At 48.9% G+C, this 26,834-nt stretch overlaps 10 protein-coding genes across 10 annotated transcripts; 6 read left to right on the top strand and 4 right to left on the bottom strand.

Moving 5' to 3' along the window:
• Window positions 1-111: 111 nt before the first annotated feature.
• On the top strand, window positions 112-2,019 carry N7533_000483 (uncharacterized protein; the record flags this gene model as incomplete). The annotated part of the gene is made up of 1 exon (XM_057097133.1): window positions 112-2,019. The coding sequence occupies one exon, from the start codon at window positions 112-114 to the stop codon at window positions 2,017-2,019; it is 1,908 nt and encodes a 635-aa protein (XP_056965626.1).
• Window positions 2,020-2,073: 54 nt separating this feature from the next.
• Window positions 2,074-4,607, bottom strand: N7533_000482 (uncharacterized protein; the record flags this gene model as incomplete). Its single annotated transcript, XM_057097132.1, has 4 exons — window positions 2,074-3,115; window positions 3,697-3,727; window positions 3,792-4,167; window positions 4,341-4,607. The coding sequence occupies 4 exons, from the start codon at window positions 4,605-4,607 to the stop codon at window positions 2,074-2,076; spliced, it is 1,716 nt and encodes a 571-aa protein (XP_056965625.1).
• A 460-nt stretch (window positions 4,608-5,067) lies between these two features.
• On the top strand, window positions 5,068-6,156 carry N7533_000481 (SMP-30/gluconolactonase/LRE family protein; the record flags this gene model as incomplete). Its single annotated transcript, XM_057097131.1, has 3 exons — window positions 5,068-5,641; window positions 5,690-5,822; window positions 5,892-6,156. The coding sequence occupies 3 exons, from the start codon at window positions 5,068-5,070 to the stop codon at window positions 6,154-6,156; spliced, it is 972 nt and encodes a 323-aa protein (XP_056965624.1).
• Window positions 6,157-6,478: 322 nt separating this feature from the next.
• On the bottom strand, window positions 6,479-7,594 carry N7533_000480 (alpha/beta hydrolase; the record flags this gene model as incomplete). Its single annotated transcript, XM_057097130.1, has 2 exons — window positions 6,479-7,115; window positions 7,185-7,594. 2 exons carry the CDS (start codon window positions 7,592-7,594, stop codon window positions 6,479-6,481), a joined length of 1,047 nt encoding a protein of 348 aa, XP_056965623.1.
• Window positions 7,595-7,943: 349 nt separating this feature from the next.
• On the top strand, window positions 7,944-8,442 carry N7533_000479 (putative L-PSP endoribonuclease family protein Brt1; the record flags this gene model as incomplete). The annotated part of the gene is made up of 3 exons (XM_057097129.1): window positions 7,944-8,105; window positions 8,161-8,318; window positions 8,376-8,442. 3 exons carry the CDS (start codon window positions 7,944-7,946, stop codon window positions 8,440-8,442), a joined length of 387 nt encoding a protein of 128 aa, XP_056965622.1.
• Window positions 8,443-9,234: 792 nt separating this feature from the next.
• Window positions 9,235-11,517, top strand: N7533_000478 (uncharacterized protein; the record flags this gene model as incomplete). The annotated part of the gene is made up of 1 exon (XM_057097128.1): window positions 9,235-11,517. The coding sequence occupies one exon, from the start codon at window positions 9,235-9,237 to the stop codon at window positions 11,515-11,517; it is 2,283 nt and encodes a 760-aa protein (XP_056965621.1).
• A 2,045-nt stretch (window positions 11,518-13,562) lies between these two features.
• Window positions 13,563-14,347, top strand: N7533_000477 (rRNA-processing FCF1 family protein; the record flags this gene model as incomplete). The annotated part of the gene is made up of 4 exons (XM_057097127.1): window positions 13,563-13,633; window positions 13,711-13,770; window positions 13,847-14,209; window positions 14,266-14,347. The coding sequence occupies 4 exons, from the start codon at window positions 13,563-13,565 to the stop codon at window positions 14,345-14,347; spliced, it is 576 nt and encodes a 191-aa protein (XP_056965620.1).
• Window positions 14,348-15,017: 670 nt separating this feature from the next.
• N7533_000476 (uncharacterized protein) lies at window positions 15,018-16,743 on the bottom strand (the record flags this gene model as incomplete). The annotated part of the gene is made up of 2 exons (XM_057097126.1): window positions 15,018-16,413; window positions 16,481-16,743. 2 exons carry the CDS (start codon window positions 16,741-16,743, stop codon window positions 15,018-15,020), a joined length of 1,659 nt encoding a protein of 552 aa, XP_056965619.1.
• A 1,457-nt stretch (window positions 16,744-18,200) lies between these two features.
• N7533_000475 (rRNA-processing protein UTP21) lies at window positions 18,201-21,577 on the bottom strand (the record flags this gene model as incomplete). The annotated part of the gene is made up of 6 exons (XM_057097125.1): window positions 18,201-18,809; window positions 18,877-19,515; window positions 19,578-19,838; window positions 19,899-20,004; window positions 20,045-21,396; window positions 21,458-21,577. 6 exons carry the CDS (start codon window positions 21,575-21,577, stop codon window positions 18,201-18,203), a joined length of 3,087 nt encoding a protein of 1,028 aa, XP_056965618.1.
• Window positions 21,578-22,547: 970 nt separating this feature from the next.
• Window positions 22,548-26,500, top strand: N7533_000474 (inositol polyphosphate kinase VIP1; the record flags this gene model as incomplete). The annotated part of the gene is made up of 5 exons (XM_057097124.1): window positions 22,548-22,806; window positions 22,841-23,013; window positions 23,066-24,944; window positions 24,997-26,353; window positions 26,413-26,500. The coding sequence occupies 5 exons, from the start codon at window positions 22,548-22,550 to the stop codon at window positions 26,498-26,500; spliced, it is 3,756 nt and encodes a 1,251-aa protein (XP_056965617.1).
• Between the last annotated feature and the right edge of the window lie 334 nt (window positions 26,501-26,834).

The raw sequence follows: 26,834 nt of genomic DNA, 5'->3' as shown, positions 1-26,834 counted from the left end.
TAAGCTGGTACATAGATAGGCGAATGCAAGTCTCCATGCTTCAGCAAAGTGGTCTTTCAGCACTGTGTTAAATCACTGAAATACTATTTTACATAGCCGAGGCTTGACAGGATGCTGTTTCTTTATTGCATGATACTGGCACTTGCCTCAATCACGGTTGCCTCAATCGACTTCTCGAGTCTCCCATCTCACCCGCGATTGATGTTCACAGATGATCGGGTTCAAGCAGTGCTTTCAATAAACGATACAGACTCTTACTATAGAGATGTGCTGGGATATCTGCAGCAGACTGCAAATACTGCTATCGCAACTTCCCTGTCGCTATCAGTATCAACCTCTTGGTCTAGTACCATTCGAATGAATGTCGGTGCCGTGGCAGGCATGTACCGGTTGACAAAAAACAGTGCCTATTCCGATTGGGTTACTGAGACTATTTTGACGATAACCAATCTCTCTGACTGGGATCCATCAAATTTCTTAAATACGGCAGATATTACCATGACGGTCTCTCTTGGCTACGACTGGGTATATGATCAATTGACTGAGTCCCAGCGTGAGGCTATTGAGACAGCGATTGCTGAAAAGGCGTTTTTACCGGCTCTCAACTCTTCGACTAACTCGTGGAGTGAGCATACCAATAACTGGGCACAGGTGACGCATGGTTGCTTGATCATTGGCACTCTAGCTATAGGAGATGTCAACACAACACTTGCAAACCAAATCATAGATTTCTCCCTTCCGAAATTAAACACTTCCTTGCAACAGTACGCCCCAGATGGGGGCTGGATTGAAGGCTACTCATATGGAACATATGCAGGCATATTCCTGGGTCTGATGATGGGATCGCTCGACAGCGCGCTCGGAAATGATCTTGGCATCTCGAGCCTTCCAGGAATGAGTAACCTGGGTGCATGGCTGACACATGGATTTGGACAAACAGGGGGATTCAGTTGGGCCGATGGGGCATGGTCATTTTCGAATGCGAACAGTCTCTGGAGCGTCGGGTACTGGGCGACACGATTTAACCAGGCTGAATGGTTGCAGGGAATGCTGTCGAGATTCACAGCTTCTCAAGCAGCAACCTTCCAAGCGTACCTTTTCTACAACTCAACATTGAACTCTACCAATTTATTGTCAGACATGCCTCGCTATAATCAATTTGAGGGCGTCGCGGGGGTGACTTACCGCACCTCGTGGGCCAACTCAAATGGTTGGTTCTACGGTTTCATGGGCGGATTTAACGGACGCTCCCACGGTCATTTGGATGCAGGCTCCTTTGTCGTAGACTACAAGGGCTACCGGTGGGCCGAGCTTTTGGGGTCCGACAGTTACAGTCTTAACAGCTACTTTGCGGCGCCAAAACGCTGGACATACTACCGTTGTCGCTCTGAGGGTGCGAATACTCTGAGCATATCGGACACGGCTCAGACTGCACTACATTTTGCAAATCAAATTCCTTCCGCGAATAACTCTCTGCTTTGGGCAGGTAGTTTTGATTCATCTAGCCGTTTTGGCATCGCAAACCTCACAGAGGCATATTCCAATGTAACAACCAGTGTTCTTCGCGGAGTGGCAGTTCTCAATAACTCGCAACTTCTAGTTCGAGATGAGATCATTGCACCCAATGCAGTGGACATTGCTGCTAGTTGGCATACGACTGCGGATATAACTCTAGGCACGAACAATCGAACTGCAACATTAATACAGGGCGATGTTACGATGCAGCTCACGATACTACAGCCATCAAATGCATATCTCGAGCTTGTCAACACGAATCCCTGTGATGCATATAGTGGGTGTTCTGAAATGACCAATAGCGGTATATACAATGTTGCTGTTCGTCTATCAGAGCTGACCACAGAAGCTACTATTCTGCTAGCCCTTGCAGAGAGTGATACTACCCTTGAGAGCTTCAATACCTCGCTCAAGTCTTGGTATTCATTGTGCACGGTGGATTGCTGGAAAGGAGAAAATGTGGAGGATCCTTATTGGCTTGAAAATTCGGAAGTATACTTCTAGGCAGTAGTTACTAGTTTCGCTGCAACTATTACAATACCAGGGTCCTTCTCCGCGTTATATCTGCAAAAATACCCATTTTCGAGTCCGAGCAGACTCATACAAAGCACTGTAAAGCTTCAGCAAATTTTCGACTATGTTTTCATCACAACATTCCTGGCCAATTCCCACACCGTCTACTCTCCGAAAGAAATTTTCCATTTGCTTCTCGAAAGCAGCATCCAAGCTCACCTCCGTTTCAAATAGCTCATTTCGCCCGCATTTCCACTTGTCCTTCTTCTCTTTCAACAGGATACAGCTCCCTGGACCGTCGACATTTAACCGCATGGACCCCCCAGTCCCGTAGATTTCCATGCTCCAGTCCCTCAGGTAGCGACTCCCCTCCCACGCCGTAAAGTCCAAATGTACATTGAAATTTTCATACTCCAGGATCGCCGATGCAATATCCTCGTGCACGAGCGTTCCGATAGCGTGCCACGGATTCACTTCCCGCCCATCGAAAAGGTTCGGCACCCACGAGAAACCCTGATGAGGCTGCTGGGCTGGTAGCTTGCGGATAGAACTCACAACTTGAACTGGCAAGCCAAAGAGATCAATTACGATCTCTACAACATGACCTCCAAGACTATAAAAGAAACCACCGATATTGAGTGGATCCGATTGCCAGGGTTCCGCCCCCGCACCGCCTGGACACCCGCCATGGAACCGAGCCATTGTGATGTTCCCCAGCAGCGACTCGTGGAGAATTCGCCGTGCGAAGGCCACGCTTTCGAGATAATGCAGTTCCCAACCGACTTCGAACACAAGAGTACTTTTTCTTAGGCGAATCTCTTCTGCCAACGGGTAGAATTCTGGTGGCTGTGCAACGCCAGGCTTTTCGACGAAAATGCCCTTCGCCCCAGTGTCTAGGGCCAACCGGATATAATCTGCATTTTCATGATCGCGGCCATGAATGAGGGCTACATCGTATGGAAGGGCGAGAAGACTATCGAGGTTTTCGTAGCGTGTGCATCCAGCGTGGCCTTGCATGCGTTGAGCGACTTCGGCATCGCTATCGTAGTAGCCGAGGGGTGTGATGTTGGGAGATCGTTGCAAATATCTGTATCGATGAAAGATATGAGGGTGACTTGTACCTAACATAATAACTTTGATATTTGACATTTTATTCAGTATATCGTAAATTTTATCGGTATATTGTAGTTGATGCCCAGGTGGGTTGAGAAGAAAGTGAGAAAGTTTTGGAGTATCGGCAGTCCATATATTTTACAGGCTAGCATGATTCGAATGCATCCCACGGGCCCTCCCACGCAACCCCATAATATTCACAGAATTTGCATGAAATACCTAGGTATGTTCTTATAACTGGCCAAGATCTCTGAGATTCATCAAATAATAGTTCCTAGCCTGCTGTTTTCATAAAGCGACACTATAGACCACTAACTAGCTGGGGTAAGAGAGCACTTTTGAATAACCTCCGTCTACTAAGTATGTCTATTTCCAGTCAGTACAATGATGGTATGTGAATGAATAAGATTTTTCGTACCCCGCCGGTTGTAAAACCACTCTCCAAAACACCTAAGAATTCTACCCACCTATATTATCACAAAAAGTTCACCAAAATTAGCTGATCATTTTTCATGTCGACCCATGCAAGGTGTGCAAGGTGGGAATTACACATACCGCGCAATGTCTTCTCCTCTCCCAATCCTGCCTACAGGATGCGCCTCGCTCAGAGAATCACTTTTACCTGCCCCCCCAAGCTGGGGCATACTCACTTTGGAAATCCCGGTCCAGGTCACCCCGAAGGGTCTCAATATCTGGCAACAAGTTCTCATTCCGCTCGCACCGAACATCGACCATCCCCGGGCTCACCACATGTACTCGAATTTTCGGTCCTAAACTCACGGCCATAGCCATACTGAGGCCTTCGATTCCGGTCTTGGAGGCCGCATAGGCTTCGCCGTTCTTGCTCTGCTGGCTCGCTCGGCAGCTGGACATGTTGATGATGACGCCTCCGCCCAGAGACTTTTCGAGATGGGGAATGGCCATCTGGGAGACACGGTATGTGCCGACTAGATTCACGGAGATAATTTTTTCGAAATCAGAAGTGGGGACTTTATCCATTCTGATGCCTGCTCGCATATATTGGCTCTAGACCTCACTTAGCGACTCTTTCGGGATGAAGGCGAGTGAGATTCTCAAAGACATACGTTGATTCCTGCATCTATATTCACCGCAAAAGAGGTTAATTGATGTTTTCATCAATGATCTCCTTGGGGTTCCCGTCAAGAGAGAATAAGACAAAAAAGAGCCATACTATTTACTAGGACATCGATGGCCTCGAATGCTTCAACACACAGCGCAATTGCCTTGGTGACTTGCTGTTCATCGCAAACGTTCATTTGCGCCCACTTGAAATTCTCATGCTTGTCGCTGGGAATAACAGAAGGGAGGTGTGACGAGCAAGTGTCTTCTAGAAAGGCGTCATTGTAATCGGTGAGGAAGACCCGATGGCCCTTGAGTAGAAGCTCGCGTGCTATGACTCGGCCGATGCCGCTCCCCGCGCCTGTGATGAAGAAGACTTTTGACATGAGGCTGTTTTAATTTGTTTGGTATGATAATTTGACTGAGATGAAATTTGAGAAAGATAATATCATCTTATCGCGACTGGGATTTTTTGTGGTATCTGCAGCGGGGTGATGGCGTTCGACTTCGACAATAGATTGCTTAGTGCCTAGTGAATGCTGATGCCCGCGGGGGTGATCTACCCCTCACTGAAAAGGAACTAGTTCATCTATTTGCCGAGATAAGTGAGCGGGGTTGATTATCTTACAAGAACTATCCTGACAATAATCGCTCTTCCGTGAAAAGTGTGGGATAAGTGGGATAGGTGGGATATGCGGGCAACAACCCAAACATTCCCCACACTTCATTCATGTAGCTACAGGGAAGACTGTTTTGACCACTAGCATAAAATAGATACAAAAATTATTCTAGATATGTCACTCTTCTATCATATTTCCCTCTAAAAACCCCCCAAAAACAGACAAAATGACTGAACCCCTCGAATCAATCGATGGCGGAAAACCCTGGTATTACTGCCCTGACCCTATGGTCCTTGGCGAAGCCCCAATATATCGAGCCAGTGACTCAACTCTACACTGGGTGGACTGTCTCTCGGAGCCCTCAAGACTATACATCCTCAAGGTAGACCCCCACACTGGCGATGCCATTGGAGATGCTCGTGTGCTTCCTCTTGACGATAGCGTGACGGTGGCATTCTTCTGCAAAGACCGACCTGGCAGTTACATCGCCGCGTACTATCAAGGTGTATGTTTCCTAGATGAGGCCACGGGCAAGTTCGAGGTCGTGAAGGAAATAATCCCCACAGACCAGCGAGATGAGCTCCGCTTCAATGATGGTGGCATTGACGCACATGGCCGGTTCTGGCTGGCTGAGATCGATAAGCGGGCAATGGCATTCGGGCCCAACCAACTTCCAGACTCCTATGGAACACCCAAAGGCCGACTATGGAGATATGATCCGGATGGCAGCTTACATCTGATGATTCCCGAGGGGGTGGTTTGCGGGAATGGGCTTGCATGGAGCCCAGACAACACGATTAGTAGGTGCCTGCTGCTTCGGTTCTAGCAGAACTCGCTAACAACAGCAGTGTACTTCAATGACTCGGTCGCAATGATGGTGTTTGCATTTGACTTTGACTTGGAGACAGGCAACATCTCAAACAAGCGACTTCTTATTGACAGGCGATCGTCTTATGGAGAGCCGGATGGTATGGTGGTCGAGTAAGTGATTTAGTTTCCCATTTCACTTCAAGTCATGTGCGAAAAAATACATTTGCTAATACTTGATAGCACTGAGGGGAATCTCTGGATAGCTGTGTTTGCATCTCATCGAATTATGGTCTTTAGTCCCGAAGGAAAACATTTGAAAGATGTTGTGGTGACGGCCAAGAACCCGGCCTGCACCACATGGGGCGGAGTGAACCATGATATTATCTTCATGGCAAGTGGAAAGGATCGTACTCCCAATCCAGATCCCAACGATGAGGGCGGCCATATGTTCAAATATCATCCTCAGCACGCCAAAGGGTATGCGAAGTTTGAGTTCGCAGGATAGCTACGTAGACATGAGATTTTGAATATCAATTTCCGCAATATTCACTTCTACTATTGTCCACCGTAATGAATGCTATTTCAAAATGAGTTTCGTCTATCACTTCGGAGAAGAGAACATGATATCTGGAAGAGACCATGCTTCACCTCCTTCTTTTGGGCTTAATGTGTATTCATGGGGGACTCCCAGGGTCCAAGCCGAGATATCTTTTGCTACAACACAAATGAAATCTTCCAAAATATCTTCTACGATCCAGGTGGTATAGAGTGTACGATAGAAAGCAAGTTTTGTCAAATAAACTTCTGAAGGCTATCATCCATGCAATCTAATACACAAAGCCCTTGGTTCCAGATGAATCTTTCCAAAATACTTCACGCAGTGTGTCACACATCAAACTAATAGCCCTCTTGCCCTCCCCCAGAACGCCATCCATTGCGAGGAAAGGATGAGGCATTCCCGCCATAACATGTAGATTCACCGGCACACCAGCAGCGCGTAACTTGTCCCCATACTCTTCCCCCTCCGCACGAAGAACATCCAACTCCGCGACTAGAATCAACGCTGCCGGGAGTTGCGACCAGTCACCTTGGTAGAACAGAGGGCTCGCCTCCGGATGCGCCCAGTTCGATTCATCCGGAAGGTAGTGTTTTCGATACCAGAGCATCTTTTCTGCCGGAAGCGCGGCCGTCTGTTCGTACAGAGCGTAGGATTTGTTGTTGGTGACCAGGGCTGTGTTGTCGGTCACAGGAACCGAGAGCACTTGGGACATGAAATGAACGGGTGGCGATAAGGCGAGGGCTTTCTGAGACACGACAGCTGCGAGATTACCACCGGCCGACGACCCGCCTATAGCCATCTTGGATGTGTTGATGCCGAGCCTGGAAATTCCATCGGAAACGAGCCATTGAAATGCCTCCCAGCTATCGTGGACTGCGGCTGGCCAGGGATGCTCTGGTGCGAGACTGTGTAGATAGGATTCATCATTTAGTATTTTCTCTAAAGACTATGCAGACCTGAAGGCTTAGACGAACCGATAATCAACAGTAATGACGACGCAGTTTGCGCGCACACAAATATTTGTACAGACGGTGTTTTCGGTATCAACTGTCCCGAGAACCCATCCACCTCCGTGGAAATACAACAGAACCGGCCAACCGTCGTGCGGTTTTCCTCCAGCTGGGGTAAAGCAGCGAATCTGGACGTCTTCCCCATAACTTGTCCGTCTTGGAATAGGGATGTCCTCGGTTTTGCCAACAGTGAGCAGTGGGCCGCCTCCCGGGATCAGCGTTCCACTTGTTCGTGAAGCTTCCACAGGCTGGTAGTGGACTTGCTGGTTATTTATGATGTATTGGTTGTAGAAAGCCACATATTCGGGGCTCAATTTATCCTTAACGGACTCGTGGATGGGGTAGGGTGGCTGGATCGAAACTTCAACAGACATGACGGCTCAGTTATTGTTTGTATCAGCACGGCGTGTGGGAGAATTCTGATTTCAAAAGCTCTGGATGAACATGATTAAGTCGTGCAATTATAATCTTTTCTGGTGGTGCATGGACCAATAATGTTTCTTCCAGCTACAATCATCCCACCCCTGCACCCCACGACTTAAGTGGGATGAATGGTGGGTGGGTACAAGCAACCCTCGGGATAGGTAGCATCGGATCAAAAGAGGCTACCTTATTTTGAGTCACTTAGCTTAGACTAGATCCTATGATTACAATATATAAACGTTGAATGTCTCAATTACTATGCCATACGACAAGCCTAGTCTTTCAAAACACTCCTCTAATATGTCAGGAAAACAAGCTATCCTCACCAAAAATGCACCAGCTCCCCTTCTGGGGATCTACTCACAAGCAGTAGTCGCCAATGGATTCGTTTACTGCTCTGGTTGCGTACCCATGGACGCATCAACAGGTAAACTGATTGACGGAGATATCAAAGCGCACACTGTAGGTCTTTTTTACCCTCAGTCACAGAACAACACTGACGCTATCTCATAAACAGCATCAATGCATCAAAAATATATCGCATATTCTGGAAGCTGCTGGGTCGGACATCTTGAAGGTTGTCAAGGTCAATGTTTTCATATCTAACATGGACGATTTTGCGGACATGAATTCGGTCTACACACTTTATTGGGGCGATGTGAAGCCTGCCAGGACGTAAGCTGCAAATCCAAGCAATCTCCTAATTCAAATCGCACTGACCATTTCGAAAAGATGTGTGGCTGTGAAAACGCTGCCGTTGAATACTGATGTGGAAATCGAGTGTGTTGCTATTTTATAGCCGGGTCTCTATCAGGCAATGTCGTGTTTACGCAATCTTTGCAGTTCGTGATGTACATCTATAATTGCTACACATGGTAGTTAGAGTAGTTATAAAAGTGATAGTACCCGGATTCAAACAAAGCTAAGCCAATAGGATTTAAGTAATCTCTCCCGCAGTTGCATTCAATTCTGTATCGTTCAGAAACACTAGACTACAGTGGTGTCGCAAAAGTTTGAAACCCCTGGCAGAAAAAGGGGGATTTGATCCCCTAAAACCTCTATTCCAGCGAATAGCATATAGTTGAATCAGGGGCTTGTACTTAACTTGGTGAGCGGTAGGCTTGATTCGGTTGGCGATAGAAAAGACAGTAAAATGGGGGTTTCAAACTTTTGCAACGCCCCTCCTGTACGTTGAGTTGCGTTGAGCAGATCACGCCCAGTAATCGCTAATTATCGGCTACGGTATTACTCTACCCAGTATTAGCGCTTAAACTACGGAGCGTAACTTGAAGCGAATCCCTATATCCTCCAATCAGCAACTCTTCGCCCCCATTCGCAATCTCCACAATTCCCCATTTTATCCTAGTCTTGTCTTAGATTTCTCCCAATTCAATTAGCCCCATAACTAGAGCCTCTTGGACTCTGCTCTAGCCCTCGAGGTAGGCACCAGCCTGCGGCTGCCTGAGCAGCCTCGTGCTTGACTTGTGAGCATAAAACCCATCCAGACGCCTCTTGCTATTTGAGGGTTCAAATCAAAATAATTTCCTTTTGGAAAAAATTGAGATATCAATTTTTACCTCCGACTTCCACAATGGCAAGACTTTCTTTTGGCACTGCCTCCGACACGACAAAACAATATGTCCACACCATTCCTATCGAAAAGAAGCCATTTACAGTCACGAACTTGGTCGAAGGTGAAATAATTCACCAAACATGTATTCAGGTTCACGGTGAATGTCAAGATTTCGATTATCCCGGCGACACAAGTTATGTCTCTGTTGCGACAACCGACATCCTTGGTCAATCACAGCCGGTTCACCATTGGCCATTGAATGAAGGACACTGGAAGAGTCTTGTGATGCTTTCTCCGGGCTTCAATACCATTGTTTTCACCCTCCACCATTGTGGGGGTGTCTCTGATTCGACTCAAATGACTGTGAATTATGTTCCTCTTTTGCAACTACCACCTCTCCATTTGGCCATCCTGGTGGCCAAGGACTCGCCCCTTTTAATTGATTGCCCGCCAGCAAAGTACGGCGGCATTTCAACTGCCCATAGTAGTATTGATGCCGCAATCTCGAAGCTGCGCATGTCAGCATACATGTGGCAGGCTGCGACCGCTGAAGACTTTCGCCAGAAAGGACTGGGAAGACGATCATTTCGCCTGGATGAGGAGTGGATGACCAACACCACGATGCGAATGGCCCACCAACAAACCCCTGGCGACTCTACCCTTATGCGCGCTGCGGCAAAGATCCATATCATTCGGTCGGAGAAATCAGTCGCAGAGATAAGGAATGCAGATGTTGCGCAGCAGAACTCCAATGGTCGGAACCGTGATGCTCTGCATCAGTACTTTGAAGCCGCTCTACGAAAAACAGGTGGTCCGTTTGAGTCAAAATGTCGCCCTGTTGTGGCGGGATTGATCTTGGATGCGCATTACTCTGCTGAAAAGTCCATGATTTTGGGACATGCAGCGCTGGGCTGTCACAAGCCTGACGGTATTTCTCTGGGAATATTCGGCAGCCATTTGACCTACTCTTGGCCCCGCTTCCTTGAGGAGGTCCCTGCTTGCCTCACTGATATGACCCTCACTGGGGATACTGTCGGGAATGACAACGGTGAATGCGATACTATGCGCGGGGCATGCTTCGTGGGACAAGGGGCATTCTTGCATGAGGTTGGTCATGCATTCGGTGCCGACCATACAACTGGTATCATGGCAAGAGGATATAGCAAGTCTTGGGCAATGAATTTCGTTGACCATAGAACCAATGACAAGGTCTTCAATGATTCCAAATGGGACCTGCGCGATGTACTCCAGTTCAAGATGCTCCCACACTTTGCATTGCCAGGTGATCGCCCCGTGGATAAGAATTTCAAGAATGCTTCGGTGAACATTGAGGTGGATCTTGAAAATTTTGTTGAGAGTGAGGGAACATTGAAAGATTCGGCACTTCATGAAGATATTCTCAAGATATCTTGTGCAGCCGGCATCGCTCAAATCAAAATTAAGAGTGGGTCGGAGGAACCTCAAACAATGTTCATGGATGACACTTGGAGAGGAGATTGCCCGGCTGTGTCTATCAATTTGACACAACACAAGGTTGACCGTACCAAACCATTGGAAATGATTGCACTGGGAATGAATGGCAAGCAGCGTGTGGTAAAGGACGCATGGATCTTGCTGCAGCAGAGACCATACGTCTTAATTCCCGGAAGCAGCGTGGTGCTTCGCAAGAAATCTGTCAAATCGGACGAATTCTGTGAAGGCGTGGACTATACCAGCTGGGCCATGCTTCTTAATCATCGCGGCAAAGATGGCAAGCTCCATCGAGCGACTTCGATTGATCTCCGGGTCGGGTGCACAATGGATGGAGCTGTGGTGAATTATGCTGATGGGCAAGAAGAAAATTGTGGTCCTACACGCGAGAATGGTAGTGACGGAGATCACCACTTTGGTGGGCACGCATCCGAGTCCCACGATTTGCCTGCCGGCGAGACTATCACAAAAGTTCTAGTTTGCAGGCATAGCAGAGGCTGGGGAAGCTTGGCTGGCATCCGCATGTTTTTGAGCAACGGAGATCGCTGGGGTTATCTGAACAATAACGAAGACAGTGGTGACAGTGATAGCGAGACTGAGGATAATGAAGATGAAGAGGAAGAGGAGGATACGGAGGAGGAGGGATTGAATGGAGATAACACTGGGGTTGTTACTCTAATGCCAGAAGATAACGAGGTCATCGTTGGCTTCTACGGACACAGCGAACCACGTTCCGGTTACACTTACGAATTTGGGATACTGACTGCCCCGAAAGCTCTTGAACTACCAGACGTGGTTTATGATTTGCCTGAACTGAGAAACATCGCATGAAGTGCTCGAGGAGCATCCAATGGCGGGGGATGCGTATAACTTCAGACTGAGCTTGGATCAAGTTAGGACAGAAAAATCAAATATTAAAAAAGTCGTTGAAGGCGATGGTCCACTATGTAGCATTTTTAGATAATTTTTATATCATCAAGTAGTACGCAACTTTTCAATTCTGTCTAGAAGACATTCAAGAAGATGCTTCATGCAAAAACTGATTAAGCGATCCGAAATAGCCATAACCGGTAAAACTTAGGCCCCAATAGTACTTTTTTGGGCCAGTACATGCTTGAACTTTATGCACAATCCGAGGAAAAGCTCGGGAGCAACCATGTCCAATTACTTATGTCAAATCGTATCATCGTTTTCTGCGATGAAGCGTATTTGATAATTCGAAGATATGTTTTATACCCTCCAAATATTCTCTGTTGAGGCTGGTAAGCAGCCGCCTCAGGCATCCTAGGTTGCTGCATGCTCGCCTTTTGTCACCTCAGTATTAGTAGTAGTGGCTCTCGCTTAGTTCTTCATAAAACACACTTCATTCTCCCACACATCTCTAGTAGTAAATATCGCCATCATTTTCTAATTTTTGGACATTTTTTCTAGTCTTGTTCTGAAAGGCCCAGTATTGATAGTTTCTTACCATGCATGGCTTTGTTGTGGCCGAAGGGGCGAAAATGGTAATTGGGGATAGGGAGTGAAGTGGTGGCTATAAGTGAGATGCTCACCAAGAGTAGATTCTAGCTTACAGCTAGGGTGATCGCTAGAGAGAGCTTCAACGTTACACTTCTCGACTGTGAAATAGGCACATAACTAATACATGGGATGTATATCGGGCCTTGGCATAGTTATTACATATGGGCCAGGTTTACGATATTTTTATCTATTTATAAAAGTCATCTATGTCCAATTATACAGAAAGTTAAGAATTTCTAGGCGCAAGTAGCAAGAGGAATATTTCATTTTTAAATTGAAGAAAAGACCAAAGTTCAACTCGACGACCGGACTCAGGCCTGTTTCAAGATTGAACAACGTGCAGCTCATCCGTGATATTTTAAGCATATGAAATTTATCTCAATGGTAATAGGGCAAGACAAAAGGGGTGGATTAGTCATAGACCACGGGAATTTGTAAGAATTTTGACCATGGAGTTGTAATATCAATCCAGTTTAAGGAAAAGAGAGACGGGGAGAGCTCGAGGCAGCCCGACGACATGTCCCGGCCCCGTGTGTAAGAGGCCTAGCCTAGCCAAGCCAAGCCACTTCCACTTGTTGGCAAGACGAGAAAAGGAAATAAGCGAGACAAGATCGGGAAACGAGGTGTGAAATAATTGTTGAGTAAATAGTAAGAAGACGGAGGTAGAGGTACAGAAAGAAGGGAGGGGGGGGGTTTCTTTCATGTCATATGCCGAAGATTGCGAGAAATATATATGAAAAGAGCGAAGTAGTTGCCGTTCCATTTCCCCACTCCTTCTCTCCCTTTCGCGCTTCGTATTCCCGGATGAGTGAGGGGAGCCACAAAAAAGAGTAAAACACACAGAGACAATTATTAGATAAGAACATGAAGGTTACATTCATATAGCATCAGCTTTGATGTCTTCACAATCGAGTCTCGACAGGATTGTGCTGAGAATAATGTTGTTGTTCTTTTCCAATACAATCCACTGAAACCCCATTTACAATGTGCATTATTGTTAGGAATTGTGACTACGTGTAAGGCGGAAAGGAGCACGCAAAGCCTGGAAGGTAAGAGAATTATGCCTCGGCAAATTCCATGAAGATTACATTCCCTGTGGGAGCTCCAAGCACAAAGGTACTTTGCCACTGAGCGACCTATTTATTATTCCAATCTTGATAAGTCCTTTCCATGGCTATGGAGTCCCAACGGGATGGTATGGGAACCATCAACCTTGGGCGGTGATTGGCCCGCCAATACCGCTGAGTCAGCACTGATAGGGCGATAACAAAAATCTTTGAATCTTTTGGACTTGCACCGCTTTGGACAGTCCGCGAAATAGCTGTACTCACTTTCAACTATCGACCTCCGCTACGATGGGTGTTCACAAGAAGTCGCGCAAGTTCGCACAAGCGAAGAGAGCCATCTCTCTCCGCGATAACCGCCTGTTCGTTGATTCCTCGGATTTCTTTGTGTTCCGCGCCTCCCTCGCCCACCCATGAAGACTGACACAAAGCTATACAGAAAGGAGCCCACGAACAAGGAGGAGAAGAAGCCCAAATCCGATGATTTGGTCCGCGAAGCGTGCGTTTGGACCTCTATATTTTCCCCGCACTGCTCGGTGGGCGATTTACTGACATCAGTCTCTTTCTCTATGCAGACCCCAGGCTCCTTCGTCTCTTTTCTTCCAATATAACACCGCCCTGACACCCCCATACTCCGTCCTCGTCGATACCAACTTTATCTCCCATACCATCCAGCACAAGTTGGAAATCATCCCCACTATGATGGATTGTCTCTACGCCAAATGCACGCCCGTCATCACGGACTGCGTGATCGCCGAGTTGGAGAAGCTGGGCCAGAAGTACCGACTGGCACTGCGCGTCGCTAAGGACCCTCGCTTCGAGAGAATCAAGTGCGATCACAAAGGTACCTATGCCGATGACTGCCTCGTTGATCGAATCATCAAGCACCGAGTCTACATCGTGGCGACAAACGATCGTGATCTCAAGCGACGAATCCGGTAAGTTCAAGCCAGCCCCTTGCTCGTGCTATACAAATCTAATCTAATCCCCTTAGAAAAATCCCCGGTGCACCCATCATGAGCGTCGCAAGAGGAAAATACGTTATCGAGCGTCTCCCCGATGCCCCCGAAAAGTGATAAAAAGTCTCTTCCCAAATCTCCGCCCGACCTGCGTTGCTCCCGCTCCGCCCTGCAAAACTGGACTCAAGATAATCTCCAACCTTGGATTTGCTCCGGCTGAGCCGATTCAATTCGATTCGGGCATACCACTGGCCCCCGGGTCCGTGCAACAAGTGGTGTGGGCTACTGCGTACATAATATCTGTGCTGGTCACAATTTGCGTTACGATTCATACCGCGCGGTCCTGGCGATATGGCTGCTGCGATAAAAGCACCAACCGGCTCATTGCTGGAATTCATATCTTTCGGTGGCACCTGGGCAGGCGGCGCGCCAACCTGGGGTTATTTCCCGTGCACCGATTCTTGTACATAGCTCAATAGTTTCCTATCAAGCGAGTCACAATGGGGTCATAATTCATGTGCCCAATGGATACGAGTCGCGTCTTGAAAAGATTACAGAGAATAAAACCAAAACGTCGTCATCTATAAACCCATCCGGTAGATTCGAATTGTACGGTATGGTATATATGGCAAACTTTAATATGCAAGGTCACCCATAGGTCTTAATCATCTGATGAACCACTTTCCGGCAGTTTTCTTGAGAAAATCCCTGGACCATATCATGCCGTGACTTCATAAGAAGATATAAGGGAGGCAGGTCTTTCAAGATATCCCGGTATACCCCCAAATCATAAGTCTTCGCAGCGATTTGAAGAAGTTGCTGCAACATTCGAAGAGAATAAAGAACAGCCTGAATCTGAGCTAGAAGGTGAATATCCCCCCCAATCCGTGGCCTTTCCCATAAAGCCCTTGCTCAGAAACCCTTGCAAGTGCTTGGCAGTCGGCGGGGTCGCTGTATTCGATAATTCATGATAAACCTCCGCGAGCGCAAACAAGAACCAAAAAGTTGACGAAGAATTTGAATTTGAAGCATCGTCAAAAGTAAACGTACTCCGAGCTAGATCCAGACGTCTTTGGAGACAATCTAGGTCGGAAAAAACAGTCTTCTCGCCCGCGAGAGTGATCTGCTCCGCGACAATTCTCGTTCCCCGCCGGACAAATTCGTACACGGTCTGAGCCTGGGGTTCGGACTCGTGCGCTGCTATTGCACGGCGACTGAGATTGAGAATAGCATAGCCAAGTGAGCGATAGAATCGAGATTGTTCCCAAGCGCAGCGCCGAGAGGAGTCCTCGTGGAGAACCCCAAGATAGACATGGAATTGAGAAGCTTGGGTATATGTCTCTGGCGAAACGAATTGCCAGAACAATTCCGAGACCCTGGGATCCATCCCCTGAGTGAAAAGCTTTTCATCCTCTCCTTTGCTCGCTGCATTAAACGTAGGGCCAGAGCCACACTCATACTCACGAAGAAAATCGCAATATTCGACGGATCGTTTCTCATCGTCCCCGTATTTATATTCTTTCGCCAGACGCAGAAGTTTCGAAAACGGGGCGTGCGGGTCTGTCAGAAGCTCATAGGCAAAGCGTTGAATATTAGGCATTCCGAGATGGCGGCATAAATCGTGAGGAGTAATACCCTGCCCACAAAGACTCAAATTTGATGCTTGGTTTGATCCCTCCGTACTTTCGGTCAACTGCAACGAATTGAGAAACACAACCGAACCCGCCACTCCAAGATCATGAACCAAAAGGTCTGAATCACTCGTTAAAATAGCCGAGTTGGTACTCCTCGCCACGCGCGCACACTCAATATCCGCCTCCCCAGCAACCATGACCGTGACATTCGCCCAGGGATATTCATCCGGAAGACGAGCGTCAAGCCGGACTCCAAATTCCCTTAAGACCTCCTCCCTACTCCACCGATTCAAAAGATCTTCAAAAACAGCCGAGACCATAAACGGATTCTCCGGCAGATTTTTCCACCGCGCAGGGAGACTACGAGCAGAATTCCATATCTGTGCAAAGATAACATCCGAGGACATTTCCCTTCGACATTCAGTCCGGGTCTTTGTGCTCAAAACCTGCCTCCGACACAACTCCAGTTTTTTCCTGGACTTTTCGACGCGAGAGAGTCTTGTAGACCGCTTTGAAACGGGCAGAGCGCCGTCGAAGCAGATTCCTTTTCTGTTATAGTTAGACTTGGATTGACCGGACCCGTAGCCAACTTTTCAGTTTGTGGGGGAGGGCATACACTTCAACGCCCAATTTATCCAATTTACACAGGAAAGCCACGAAGCCGCGGCTTACCTCATTACATGTTGGCTGGACGTCCAGGATGTCGCAGCCCGGGTGCATATTTGCGAGGAGGCGATGGTAGACATCGTACACGAGGCTTGGACCATCAATTACGACGTTTTGCTGGTAGGGGCCTGGGAGCGAGGTATTATTGTTTGATCCGAATGATACGGTCTCGGCGTATGGCAGTAGATGCCTGGTGAGATATGAAATTCCCATATTCAGGGAATTGACGCGAGGGAAGTGAGATGTAGAGGGGTGTTTGGCGCTGAAACGAAAATTGATGGATTAGTCAGGCTGGTATAGGAGGAAGTGACCAATCAGGAGCGAGTTACATAGATCGGCCTGAGGGGAGTTTATATTGTGGGCCAACAGCGTGAAGGTATCACGGGAAATGGTAGATTTGGATGTGAGATATGAGATTTGAGATGTGAGATGCGAGAGATAGTGATGAATGATGAAATCGTGGAGATGAGAGGTGGTGAAGATGAGAAAAAAGGTCGAGGCTTGACACCGGTAAAGGTTGGGGTCGTCACTAAACAGATCATCCAGTTAAGGATAAAGGCCCATCGGGTGAGGGTTGAGAAGATGACCCCCATTGGGATGATGGTATTAGAGACTTTCCTATTCAGATTCTCGCTGGTAATCCGATGATTGAGTGGAAGATGTTCGAAGCAGTCGGGACGCCGACGCAGCTGAACGGACATTTGAAGCACCTCTCGCTGACGTTATTCCTACGAAAGGGAAACAAAGACACTAAACATATTCATTGATTGAAGGAACTATTTCTAGTGAGCAGGACTCCGCAGAGTCGCAAGAAACGCCAGAACACCTTCATGATTCGATTAAGCGCGAATGCTCAGTCATCGAGGAGGTTGTGGTCGAACCTAGGGTTTAGTGACCGAACGAAAAAGAAACAGACACTTAGTCGAACATCGCTCGGTGAGCCTGAGGCTTAGACTTAGGCTCGAGTTCACCGTCTGTGACCTTGTCATAATCCGCAAGAAGTCGTCAACGGAGTACATCAATGGGATCCTAGGAAGCTGGAGTTTCAGCATCGAGATAAGGCTGAGAGAGCAGAGAAACATAGGAGCTCTCGTCCTCATGATCAGTAGTAATCTAGTAACCGGAACAGAGAGAACGGAAGGAGATGCGATAGAGAGGTCCAGGCTGTGGAGTGTGTTAGAGCGGGCTAGTTGAGCTGTAAGGTAGGGTTGGGAGAGATAAGCGGATGTCTAGTCTTCTACCTCTTTTCATATTTCCCTATCCACATGAATAGGTTGAATATCCTAAGGTCCTTAGTCCGTGAATGGGTTATCCATATCGATCATCCCAATCGGAATGATCTGTTTCTTCTTCGCCGTTTTCTTGCAAGAGATAGAGATGGACAGCGTATGAGATGTAGATAGTAGTTATTGTCGGAGATGTGCTACTAGGAAAGCCAGACACTGAGAGAGAGAGAGAGATGGTGATGGGATGAAGAAGCTAGGCACTAAGCTATCAGAAGACGGCAGGAGCCTTGCATGCCTGAGGCACCGTCCGCGACAGTGAATTTATTCGAGAACGCTGATATGTAATATAAATCCATTCCATTCCAATAATACAACAGAAGATCTCTCTATTTACGCCACGAAGACAAACCCTATAAACTCGCTTTTGACATCACTCATCCCCACTCAGCGCGCAGACCGAAGGAAGCCCACCACACCACGACAATACCCAACCAGACCAGCCAACCGCTTCCCTTCCTGCTCCTGCTCCTTCGACCACGCAGCCAATGCCTTCCGCAGCAGACGGTACTCAAGTTCATCCTGGCCAGCGCAAAGCCCAACCGTATCGGAATGAATCTTCAAGAACACCGCCATCCAGGCATTAACCAGCTCAAAGTCCCTTCTCGACTTCAAGCGCAGGGTCAGCGCATCGATGAAGCTGGCTAGCTCCGAGAACCCGTTCTGCACGCGCGGGTTGAGGGAGCGGATTTCTAGGTCGGCGCGGGCTGGAGAGAGAGATTTCAGATGCTCGATCATGGGGTCGTAGTTGCCGGAATCATTTCCTGACTCGAGGAACTTTGTGATTGGGGAGTCAGATGATGTGAGGAAGCCGGATTGCATCTTTGAGACTCTGGAGCGCTCGGCACCGGCGGTTTGCATTAGTGAGTCTAGTTCGGCGGTGTCGGCGGTTGCGGCTGGGTTGGGCGAGGTGGTGGCGTCCTTGCCGTGAAGGGAGGGCAGGAAGAAAGGGGCCTTTTCGGGGGCCTTGGGAGCTTCCTTGGGACGATTGCGTTCCTAGATCGGTTGGTTAGCAATGATTCCATATTAGACGGGGACAGCGATGGGGTGTATTATCACATACCTTGATAGAATCAAGGTGCAGGAGGCCCTGCCATCTGCTTCGAGGAACCAGACTGAGTGTCATCATGTCCTTGCGCAGTTGGTCGGTTACAAGCACAGGTCCTTCGGTATCGTCCTGTTCGGTCTCGTCCACGAAAGCAGCCTCAACAAGTCCCGCGCCACTTTCACCAGAGGTAGTCGGCACGCCAACGTCCTCGATGACGTCTTCGTCGAGATTCTTGGTAGGTATGGACATGAATTGACTGCGGTTACTCCAGAGACTGACGCCGATGCTTCCTGCATGCGCGGTTGCGAGGAATTCTCCGGTGGAGGGCATGGCGAGAGAAGTGCAGGTACTGGACACGCGGAAGATGTCAATGAGATGCCCGGTTGGCAGGTCCCATACTCGAACCACGGAGTCCATGGAGGCAGCGATGACCCAGCGGCCATCATTGGAGAAGATGAAGTCATTCACTTGGCCGACGCATCCCCAGAATTCACGGACAAGCTTCCGGGTCTCGAGATCGACGACGCGGATTGACAGATCGTCACAGCTGAAGGCGACCAATTCGCTTGTTTTGCTGTAGCGGAGTCCCGTGACGGCAGCCATTGGGTGCCAATCCAGTTGATCGATTAATGAACCTGATAGTAGATCCCAGAACTGTAATGATGAGGACATGAGTTAGTACGGTGGGATCATATACAGGGATGATAAACTCGTACCTTGACTTTACCATCCAGACCACAGCTGACCACGGTTCGATTGAGGTTATCAATCATCAAACCTGTGACAGCCTTGGTGTGCTTGGCATCTTGTGCACTCAAAGACGACAGAGTGACTGTGTTTCGCTTCGCCAAGCCCGACTTTGGCAAGCGAGATGGGAAGCTCTGGCGATGCATACCGGACTGCATGTTGAACATATCAACAGCACCTCCTGCGGAACCAACAACGGCGAAAGTACCGCACTGTGACATTGCGACGCTCTGTTTTCTCAAGTTAGCGATACCGAGGCTCTATTCGAGCAGAATTTGAAGTACACATACCTTGACTTCAGTTCCATCGCTTGTAGCAAAAGCCCAGCGTCCAGCCTTCTTCTTACCCCAGAACCAGGTCCGGGCGAACTTGTCCCCTCGGTGACCAGTGACAACACTTTCCCAACCGGTCAAGCTAGTTGCATCGGCATTTCCACCCTTTCGGGTTGGACCAGATAGGACCGGAGGACTTGGTTCCCATGCCCCCATCACGATTCAGCGAGCAGGCCACGCAGGTAACCTCTGGCGCCTTTAATTCATCCACCATAACAGCGCTCGACCCCGACGGACCAAGCTTCTTCGCCTTGCTTTCCAAGTTACCCTGGGAAATCTCTGTATGTTGGCTATCCTTCCGCAAACTGAGACCCCAGAGACTGCAGTCCTTGCTAGCGCTGAGCAACCACTTGCCACCGGAGTCGGAGCCATCTGAGGCTGCAGGCAGGAAGTCGAGAGCACTGACGGCGCCAGAGTGGCCACCGCGAGAATGAAGAGGTCGGGGAGTAGGCGAGAAAGGAGTTTCGTCGAAAATCCAAGTCTTCAGCGCATTGTCATCTCCAGTCGAGACTAGAACGGGCTGGTTGTCGAGGAACTCGACACGGTTGACACCCATGCTGGACTCGCTCCTCGAGACTCGATGCGCGCCACGCAAGATACCAGCCACACGACCACCCTCGTTCAAGTCCCACATTGTGATATCGCCGCTCCCACTAGCTGCCGTCGCCATCGAACCTGCCTTGCGACCATCATGGCCGGCTCCGAGGCCGTCACTGCGGAAACTAATCGACGTTACCGCGGGGGTACGGGAAGAGGCCGTCCTCAGGCTGAGAACCAGTTGACCAGAGTCAACACTCAAAATCGACAAAGCACCGCTCTTGTGAGCCACGGCGAGAAGTGACAGAGCCGGGGTCGACTGCATGGCAGTCACGGGACCAGCATCTGCAGACGGCGCGGGCAGAGTGTAAACCAACTTCCCGCTGCGAAGATTCCAGATATCAATCCCACCATCAGTGCGGCCGACAAAGATCTTGTTCAGGTAGGTAGGCATATTGCACATGGCACCCGTATAAACCGATTCAGCGGACGAAGCATCCGGCGCAGATCTCGGCCGCAAGCTAGCATAATGTTCGTACGTGCCAGTCTTCCAGACCTCCAACCCACCAGTCCAGCAACCAACGACCCACGAACCAAACACCATCAATCGTTCGATGGGCGCGTCAAGAGCAGGACTGTCAAGAGCAGCAACGCGCTTACCACGCTTGAAGACCCAAATACCGCCCGAAGACCGGGGTCGCAGATGACCCCATGCGGCGAAAGTTTTATCCTGCCAGGCAAATGTGGCCGTGATGATCTCTGGTGTTTCCGGACGAGTGAGGAAGACGAGGTTCAAGCCTTTGCGCAAGTCGTAAGTTTGCAGCGAGTGGCCCACCGAGGTGGTGATCTGGTAGGTGGATTTTCCCAAGCGCACGCTGGTGAAGGGGACCGGGGTCGGCGAGACGAGTCCTAGAGTCTTCTCCAAAGGTTAGTGAGGAGTAAAATATAGGCTGAAAGGGAAGGGGATTCCTTCGACATACCCGGAACGGGGCGAAGATTTTGGAGCCCCCGCGCGCTTTGGAGCGGAGTTGGGCATCTGGGGCTCTCTTTTGCCTCTTTGCGATGGGCTGTTCATGTTGCTCATTCGCTACGGCCGGCATTGTTGCGGACGAAGATGCGATATGAGGGAGAAGTTGGGAGTTGGAGATCACCGCAGATATCAACGGGGAAAATTAGAAGAAAAATAAGTGGGTCTCCGTACTGCCGCAGAGGAAGGACGGGGAAAGCATTCAATTGGTCAATGCAATGAGATAGAGTGTTATACATAAATAAGTATGAATTAGAGTGACAGCTAGTAGTCAGGATGCTAATTTAGTTATATACACCTAGGTATATATAGATATAGATATAGATATATATAAGCCAAAGTTCCTTACATAGGTACTCTAATTAGGTACTCTACTCTATTATCGTCTACCTCCGCGGCGGAGAGCTCCAGACCGCCTTTGTCCATATCGGGGCGGATAGTGAACCTTCCTGAGGGTTAGTGTTAAGCTAGCATCCTGTTTCTAGCAGATATTCTATATTTGTTAGAGAGTATATCTAGATATATACCTAGGCATAGACTCAAGATACTCAAAATATAACCCCTGTATCTAAAAGTCATCTATCACTTAATTGTCTACCAGGGACCATCATGTTTATTACCAGATCATTCCCGCATGGGTATAATTGGATGAAACTAAACAAGGACTGACTATATTAGTATACTGAGTCTACTTATTATATTAGTAGTATACTAAACACTTTAATTCAATATAAGCAATGCTAATAACTCAATATCAAAGTGGCAAGTGCTAGGCAAGTGTGATGATTGCACCTTCCGGAAAGGGCGATCCCGCAGAATCGAATGCGGGTGATGACATTCGCCTCTCTCCATCTTCCTCTTCCTCTCTTCCACTCTTCCCTTTCTCCACATGTCTCTACTTCTCCAGTATCCCTCCACCCCAAGGGTAATTGGTCCAGTCTAGAGTCATTCTTTTTCCTCTCCATTTCCGCCTTTCGTCCTATCCTTCGCCTTTGACATTCCCCCCACCTTGCCCCTCCGCGCCGCAATCGATCCTCACCGACATGGATACCGATGACCTCAACAATGGCACCTCCACCGATGCGACGGCCAAGGCGCCATTGGACAACCTCCGATCGCTCCCTCCCATCGATCTAGATCCCAAAGATTCATCTGCCATAGACACATCACCGAAACAGCAAAATCCTTCCGCCCAGACAAAGCCCAACAAGCCCGATGCTGCCTCCTCCGAATCCCGCTCGGCAACTCTAATCGGCAACTCGACCCGGTCATCCAGTCGCGCCCCTCGAAGATTCAGTGGAAGTACTGCTGCAAGCACCGCCGCCAGCTCTATCAGTGAGGTCGATGCTGGTCCCCCCTAAGTGGAGGATTGGTGTCTGTGCCTTGGATGTGAAAGCTCGGAGCAAGCCGAGTCAAAATATTTTGACTCGCCTCCAAAGCAAAGGGGAATTCGAGGTCATTGTATTCGGCGACAAAGTCATCCTCGACGAAGCTGTCGAAAACTGGCCAGTCTGTGATTTTTTGATCGCCTTCTTCTCCGACGGCTTCCCCCCTAGATAAGGCGATCGCATACGCCAAGCTCCGCAAGCCATTCTGCGTCAATGATCTACCCATGCAGCAGGTTCTGTGGGATCGCCGACTATGCCTCATGATCCTGGACCAGATGGGAGTCCCTACTCCAAAGAGGCTCGAGGTTAACCGTGATGGTGGTCCCGTTCTCGAATCGGCCGAACTCGCCCAACATATCTACAAATTGACCGGAGTGAAGCTGGATGGTCCTGAGGATGGAACAGGAGGTGGTGCGCCCAGAACACAGAAAGTGTCCATGTCCGAGGACGGCGAGGCACTGGTAGTTGATGGCAAAGTCTTCCGCAAACCTTTTGTGGAAAAGCCGGTGAATGGTGAAGACCACAACATTCACATCTACTTCCCCAATGACCAACAATATGGCGGAGGTGGACGTAGGCTCTTCCGCAAGGTTGGAAATAAGAGCTCCGAGTATGACCCAGAGCTTTCCGTGCCGAGATCAGTCACCGAGACGGAGACGAGTTACCTGTACGAGCAATTCCTGCGAGTCGACAATGCCGAGGACGTCAAAGCCTACACCGTTGGCCCTGACTTTTGCCACGCCGAAACACGCAAGTCGCCAGTGGTGGATGGATTGGTCCGACGCAATACCCACGGCAAGGAAATCCGGTATATCACCCAATTGACCAAGGACGAAGCAGCGATTGCATCCAAAATCTCGAACGGGTTCGGCCAACGAATCTGCGGTTTTGATATGCTGCGCGTGGGAGACAGTAGCTATGTCATTGACGTGAATGGCTGGAGTTTTGTCAAGGATAACAATGACTATTATGACAAGTGTGCCAAAATTCTCCGCGATACTTTCATGGTGGATCGAATGAAGCGGTTTGGATCAATGGAGTCATTGGAGCCGCCATCGCCGGATATGGGCCCCTCCAGGAAAAGCACCGCGGGATCTCACCGACAAGCATTGAAGACTCTTCTCAAGTCCCCGAGTACATCCAGACTTTCCAGATCGCAGGAAGCAACCCCCTCGGATACATCGACGGCCACACCTTCGCTCGCATCGTCGTCTGGCCTAGAGGCTGTCGATCCCGTTCCCAACCTCGGCGCTCTGCCCCCTCGTGACAGTCACCCTGACTCTCGCGGTTACAGCCCTTCCAACACGAAATCTCCTGCCATATCGGTTCACCAAACCAATGAAGAAGCTCCTCCCCCACCACCTGCCTCTAAGCACTCATGGAAACTCAAGGGAATGGTCGCCGTTGTTCGACATGCCGACCGTACCCCGAAGCAGAAGTTCAAGTTCACTTTCCACAGTCAGCCATTTGTGGATCTACTCAAGGGACACCAGGAAGAGGTGGTCATTAAGGGTGCTGCCGCGTTGTCTAGTGTCTCGGATGCCGTGAAGACCGCCATGGAACAAGGACTAGAGGACATTGAGAAGTTGAAACTTCTTCGTACCTCCTTGGAAAAGAAGGGTGGCTGGCCTGGGACCAAAGTCCAGATCAAGCCCATGTTCCGCAAGCGCCGACCAGAAGAAATGCGTGAGCAAGACTCAGCAACGCCGACACCCACAGCAACAGCACCGCCACCGCTCGAAGCGGAACCCGAGGAGCCCATGTCGCCTATTCCCGGAGAGACACCGGAAGCTGAGGCACTGCGGATGTCGCAGACACGCAGTGATTCTATTTCAGGCCCTACCTTTTCCCGATTTTCTGCAGTAGAAAACGATCTCATTCTGGATAAGCTCCAGCTTGTCATCAAGTGGGGAGGAGAGCCAACGCATGCTGCTCGCTATCAGTCGCAGGACCTTGGGCTGAATATGCGAGATGATCTCAAGCTGATGAACAAGGAAGCCCTTAACAATGTCCGCCTTTTCACAAGCTCGGAAAGGAGAGTGAGCACGAGCGGTATGTTTTAATTCTGGCCGGGTAGAAAGCCAATGCTGATAATTGTCGATAGCACAAATCTGGGCCTGTTCATTCCTCGATCAGAAAGAGCTACCAGAGGACTTCTTGCAGGTTCGAAAGGATCTGCTTGATGATTCGAATGCTGCGAAGGATGTCATGGACAAGGTTAAGAAGAAGCTCAAGCTTCTCTTGAGAGAAGGATCTGCGCCTTCACAATTTGCATGGCCCAAGGATAGCAATGTCCCTGAGCCATCTGTTGTGCTGGCTACGGTTGTGGAATTGATGAAATTCCACCGAAGCGTCATGCGTCACAATTTCAGCAAGCTTGAGTCTGACGCAGCTAAATCTTCTACCTCTGCTTCCCCCAGCGCTGACAAACCGAGCCAAAAGGATCTGAGCGCTGAAAGCCCCGAGATTTCTAATATCCAAGGCCGTTGGTGTGCAGGAGAGGACCCCCGACTTTTCAAAGAGCGATGGGAGAAACTCTTTGCTGAATTCTGCGACACGGAGAAGGTTGACCCGAGCAAGCTATCTGAACTTTACGATAGCATGAAATTTGATGCTCTCCACAATCGACAGTTCCTGGAATGGGTATTCATGCCGCCTGACAATGACCGTGACGATGATGACCGGTGCAGCGTCAAAGGCAAAAGCTCTTCCAAATCCGACTCGACTTCTGATGGAAATGGAAAGGCCGGATCCGACTCCAACGAAAAGGAAAGGGAGACAAGTGAGGATTCGCGCTCTGAGAGCCACACATTTGCCCACCGACTCGGATTGAAGAAGCGACTTCATGTCCCGGAGTCACTGCCGCATCTTCGCGCACTTGACGATTCCTACGATCATTACTTCAAGCTTTTTCCGGGCTCAAGCTCAAACAAATGCAAAATGGACGAACGTCTGTCCAAGCTGCGGGAGTTATACAAGCTAGCCAAGGTGTTATTCGACTACGTGACACCGCAAGAATACGGGATCACAGACAGCGAAAAGCTAGAGATTGGCCTCCTCACGTCCCTCCCACTCTTACAAGAGATTGTTCGCGATCTGGAAGAAGTCCAAGCCTCTCCAGACGCCAAGTCTTTCTTCTACTTCACCAAGGAGTCCCACATCTACACGCTTATGAACTGCATCCTGGAAGGCGGTATTCAGACGAAGATTGCCCGCAGCGCCATTCCCGAACTCGACTACCTTTCCCAAATTTGCTTTGAGCTCTATGAAGCACGCGACAGCGAGTCGGATCTCAATTCTTACTCCATTCGAATCTCTATTAGTCCTGGTTGCCACGCTTTTGACCCGCTTGATGTGCAATTGGACTCTCGGCATGCTATTGGTTGTGCTCCAAGACGCAGTCTGACAACTCATCAAGACTGGACGGAGGTGATTGAGACGCTGAAGGCGAAGTTCGACACGTAAGTTTCCACCCACAGAATAAGAAAGATTCCTCTTCCAATGCTAACATCCTCAACAGAGTCAAACTTCCCAAGTCGTTCATTGCGGTCAATCTCAGTGACAAGCATATTGCTCCACAGGCTGATGAAGAGGAGAATAGCGCATGATCGCACTCGACGAATCGGAGGAATGAATTGTACGTTTCTTCTTTCTCTACATTGGACATAGGTTTCCAGATGTTACAGGACTAGGCCAGACCTCTGTATCACCACTTGTATATTTACCGTTCAGTTCAAGTTTCTGGTTCTTTACTCGGGTGGTTGGATTTGTGTATTTCTACTTTCAAGTTCGAGTTTCGGAATGGGGGGGGGCTTTGCTAGAGGTGTAGGTGTCTGTAATGATTTCAGTTTCTCTTAACTTCCAAGCCAAATAATTATAGAAATGAAAATAGAAATAAGTAAAGAGGAAAATTAAACTACCTTGAGGTAGTTATTAGAAATA

This window comes from Penicillium manginii, assembly GCF_028828005.1.
Source record: "Penicillium manginii strain IBT 31320 chromosome Unknown utg000001l:1.0-3466041.0:1.0-3467806.0, whole genome shotgun sequence".
Classification (NCBI taxonomy): domain Eukaryota; kingdom Fungi; phylum Ascomycota; class Eurotiomycetes; order Eurotiales; family Aspergillaceae; genus Penicillium; species Penicillium manginii.
This window is presented reverse-complemented; position numbering and strand designations above follow the sequence as displayed.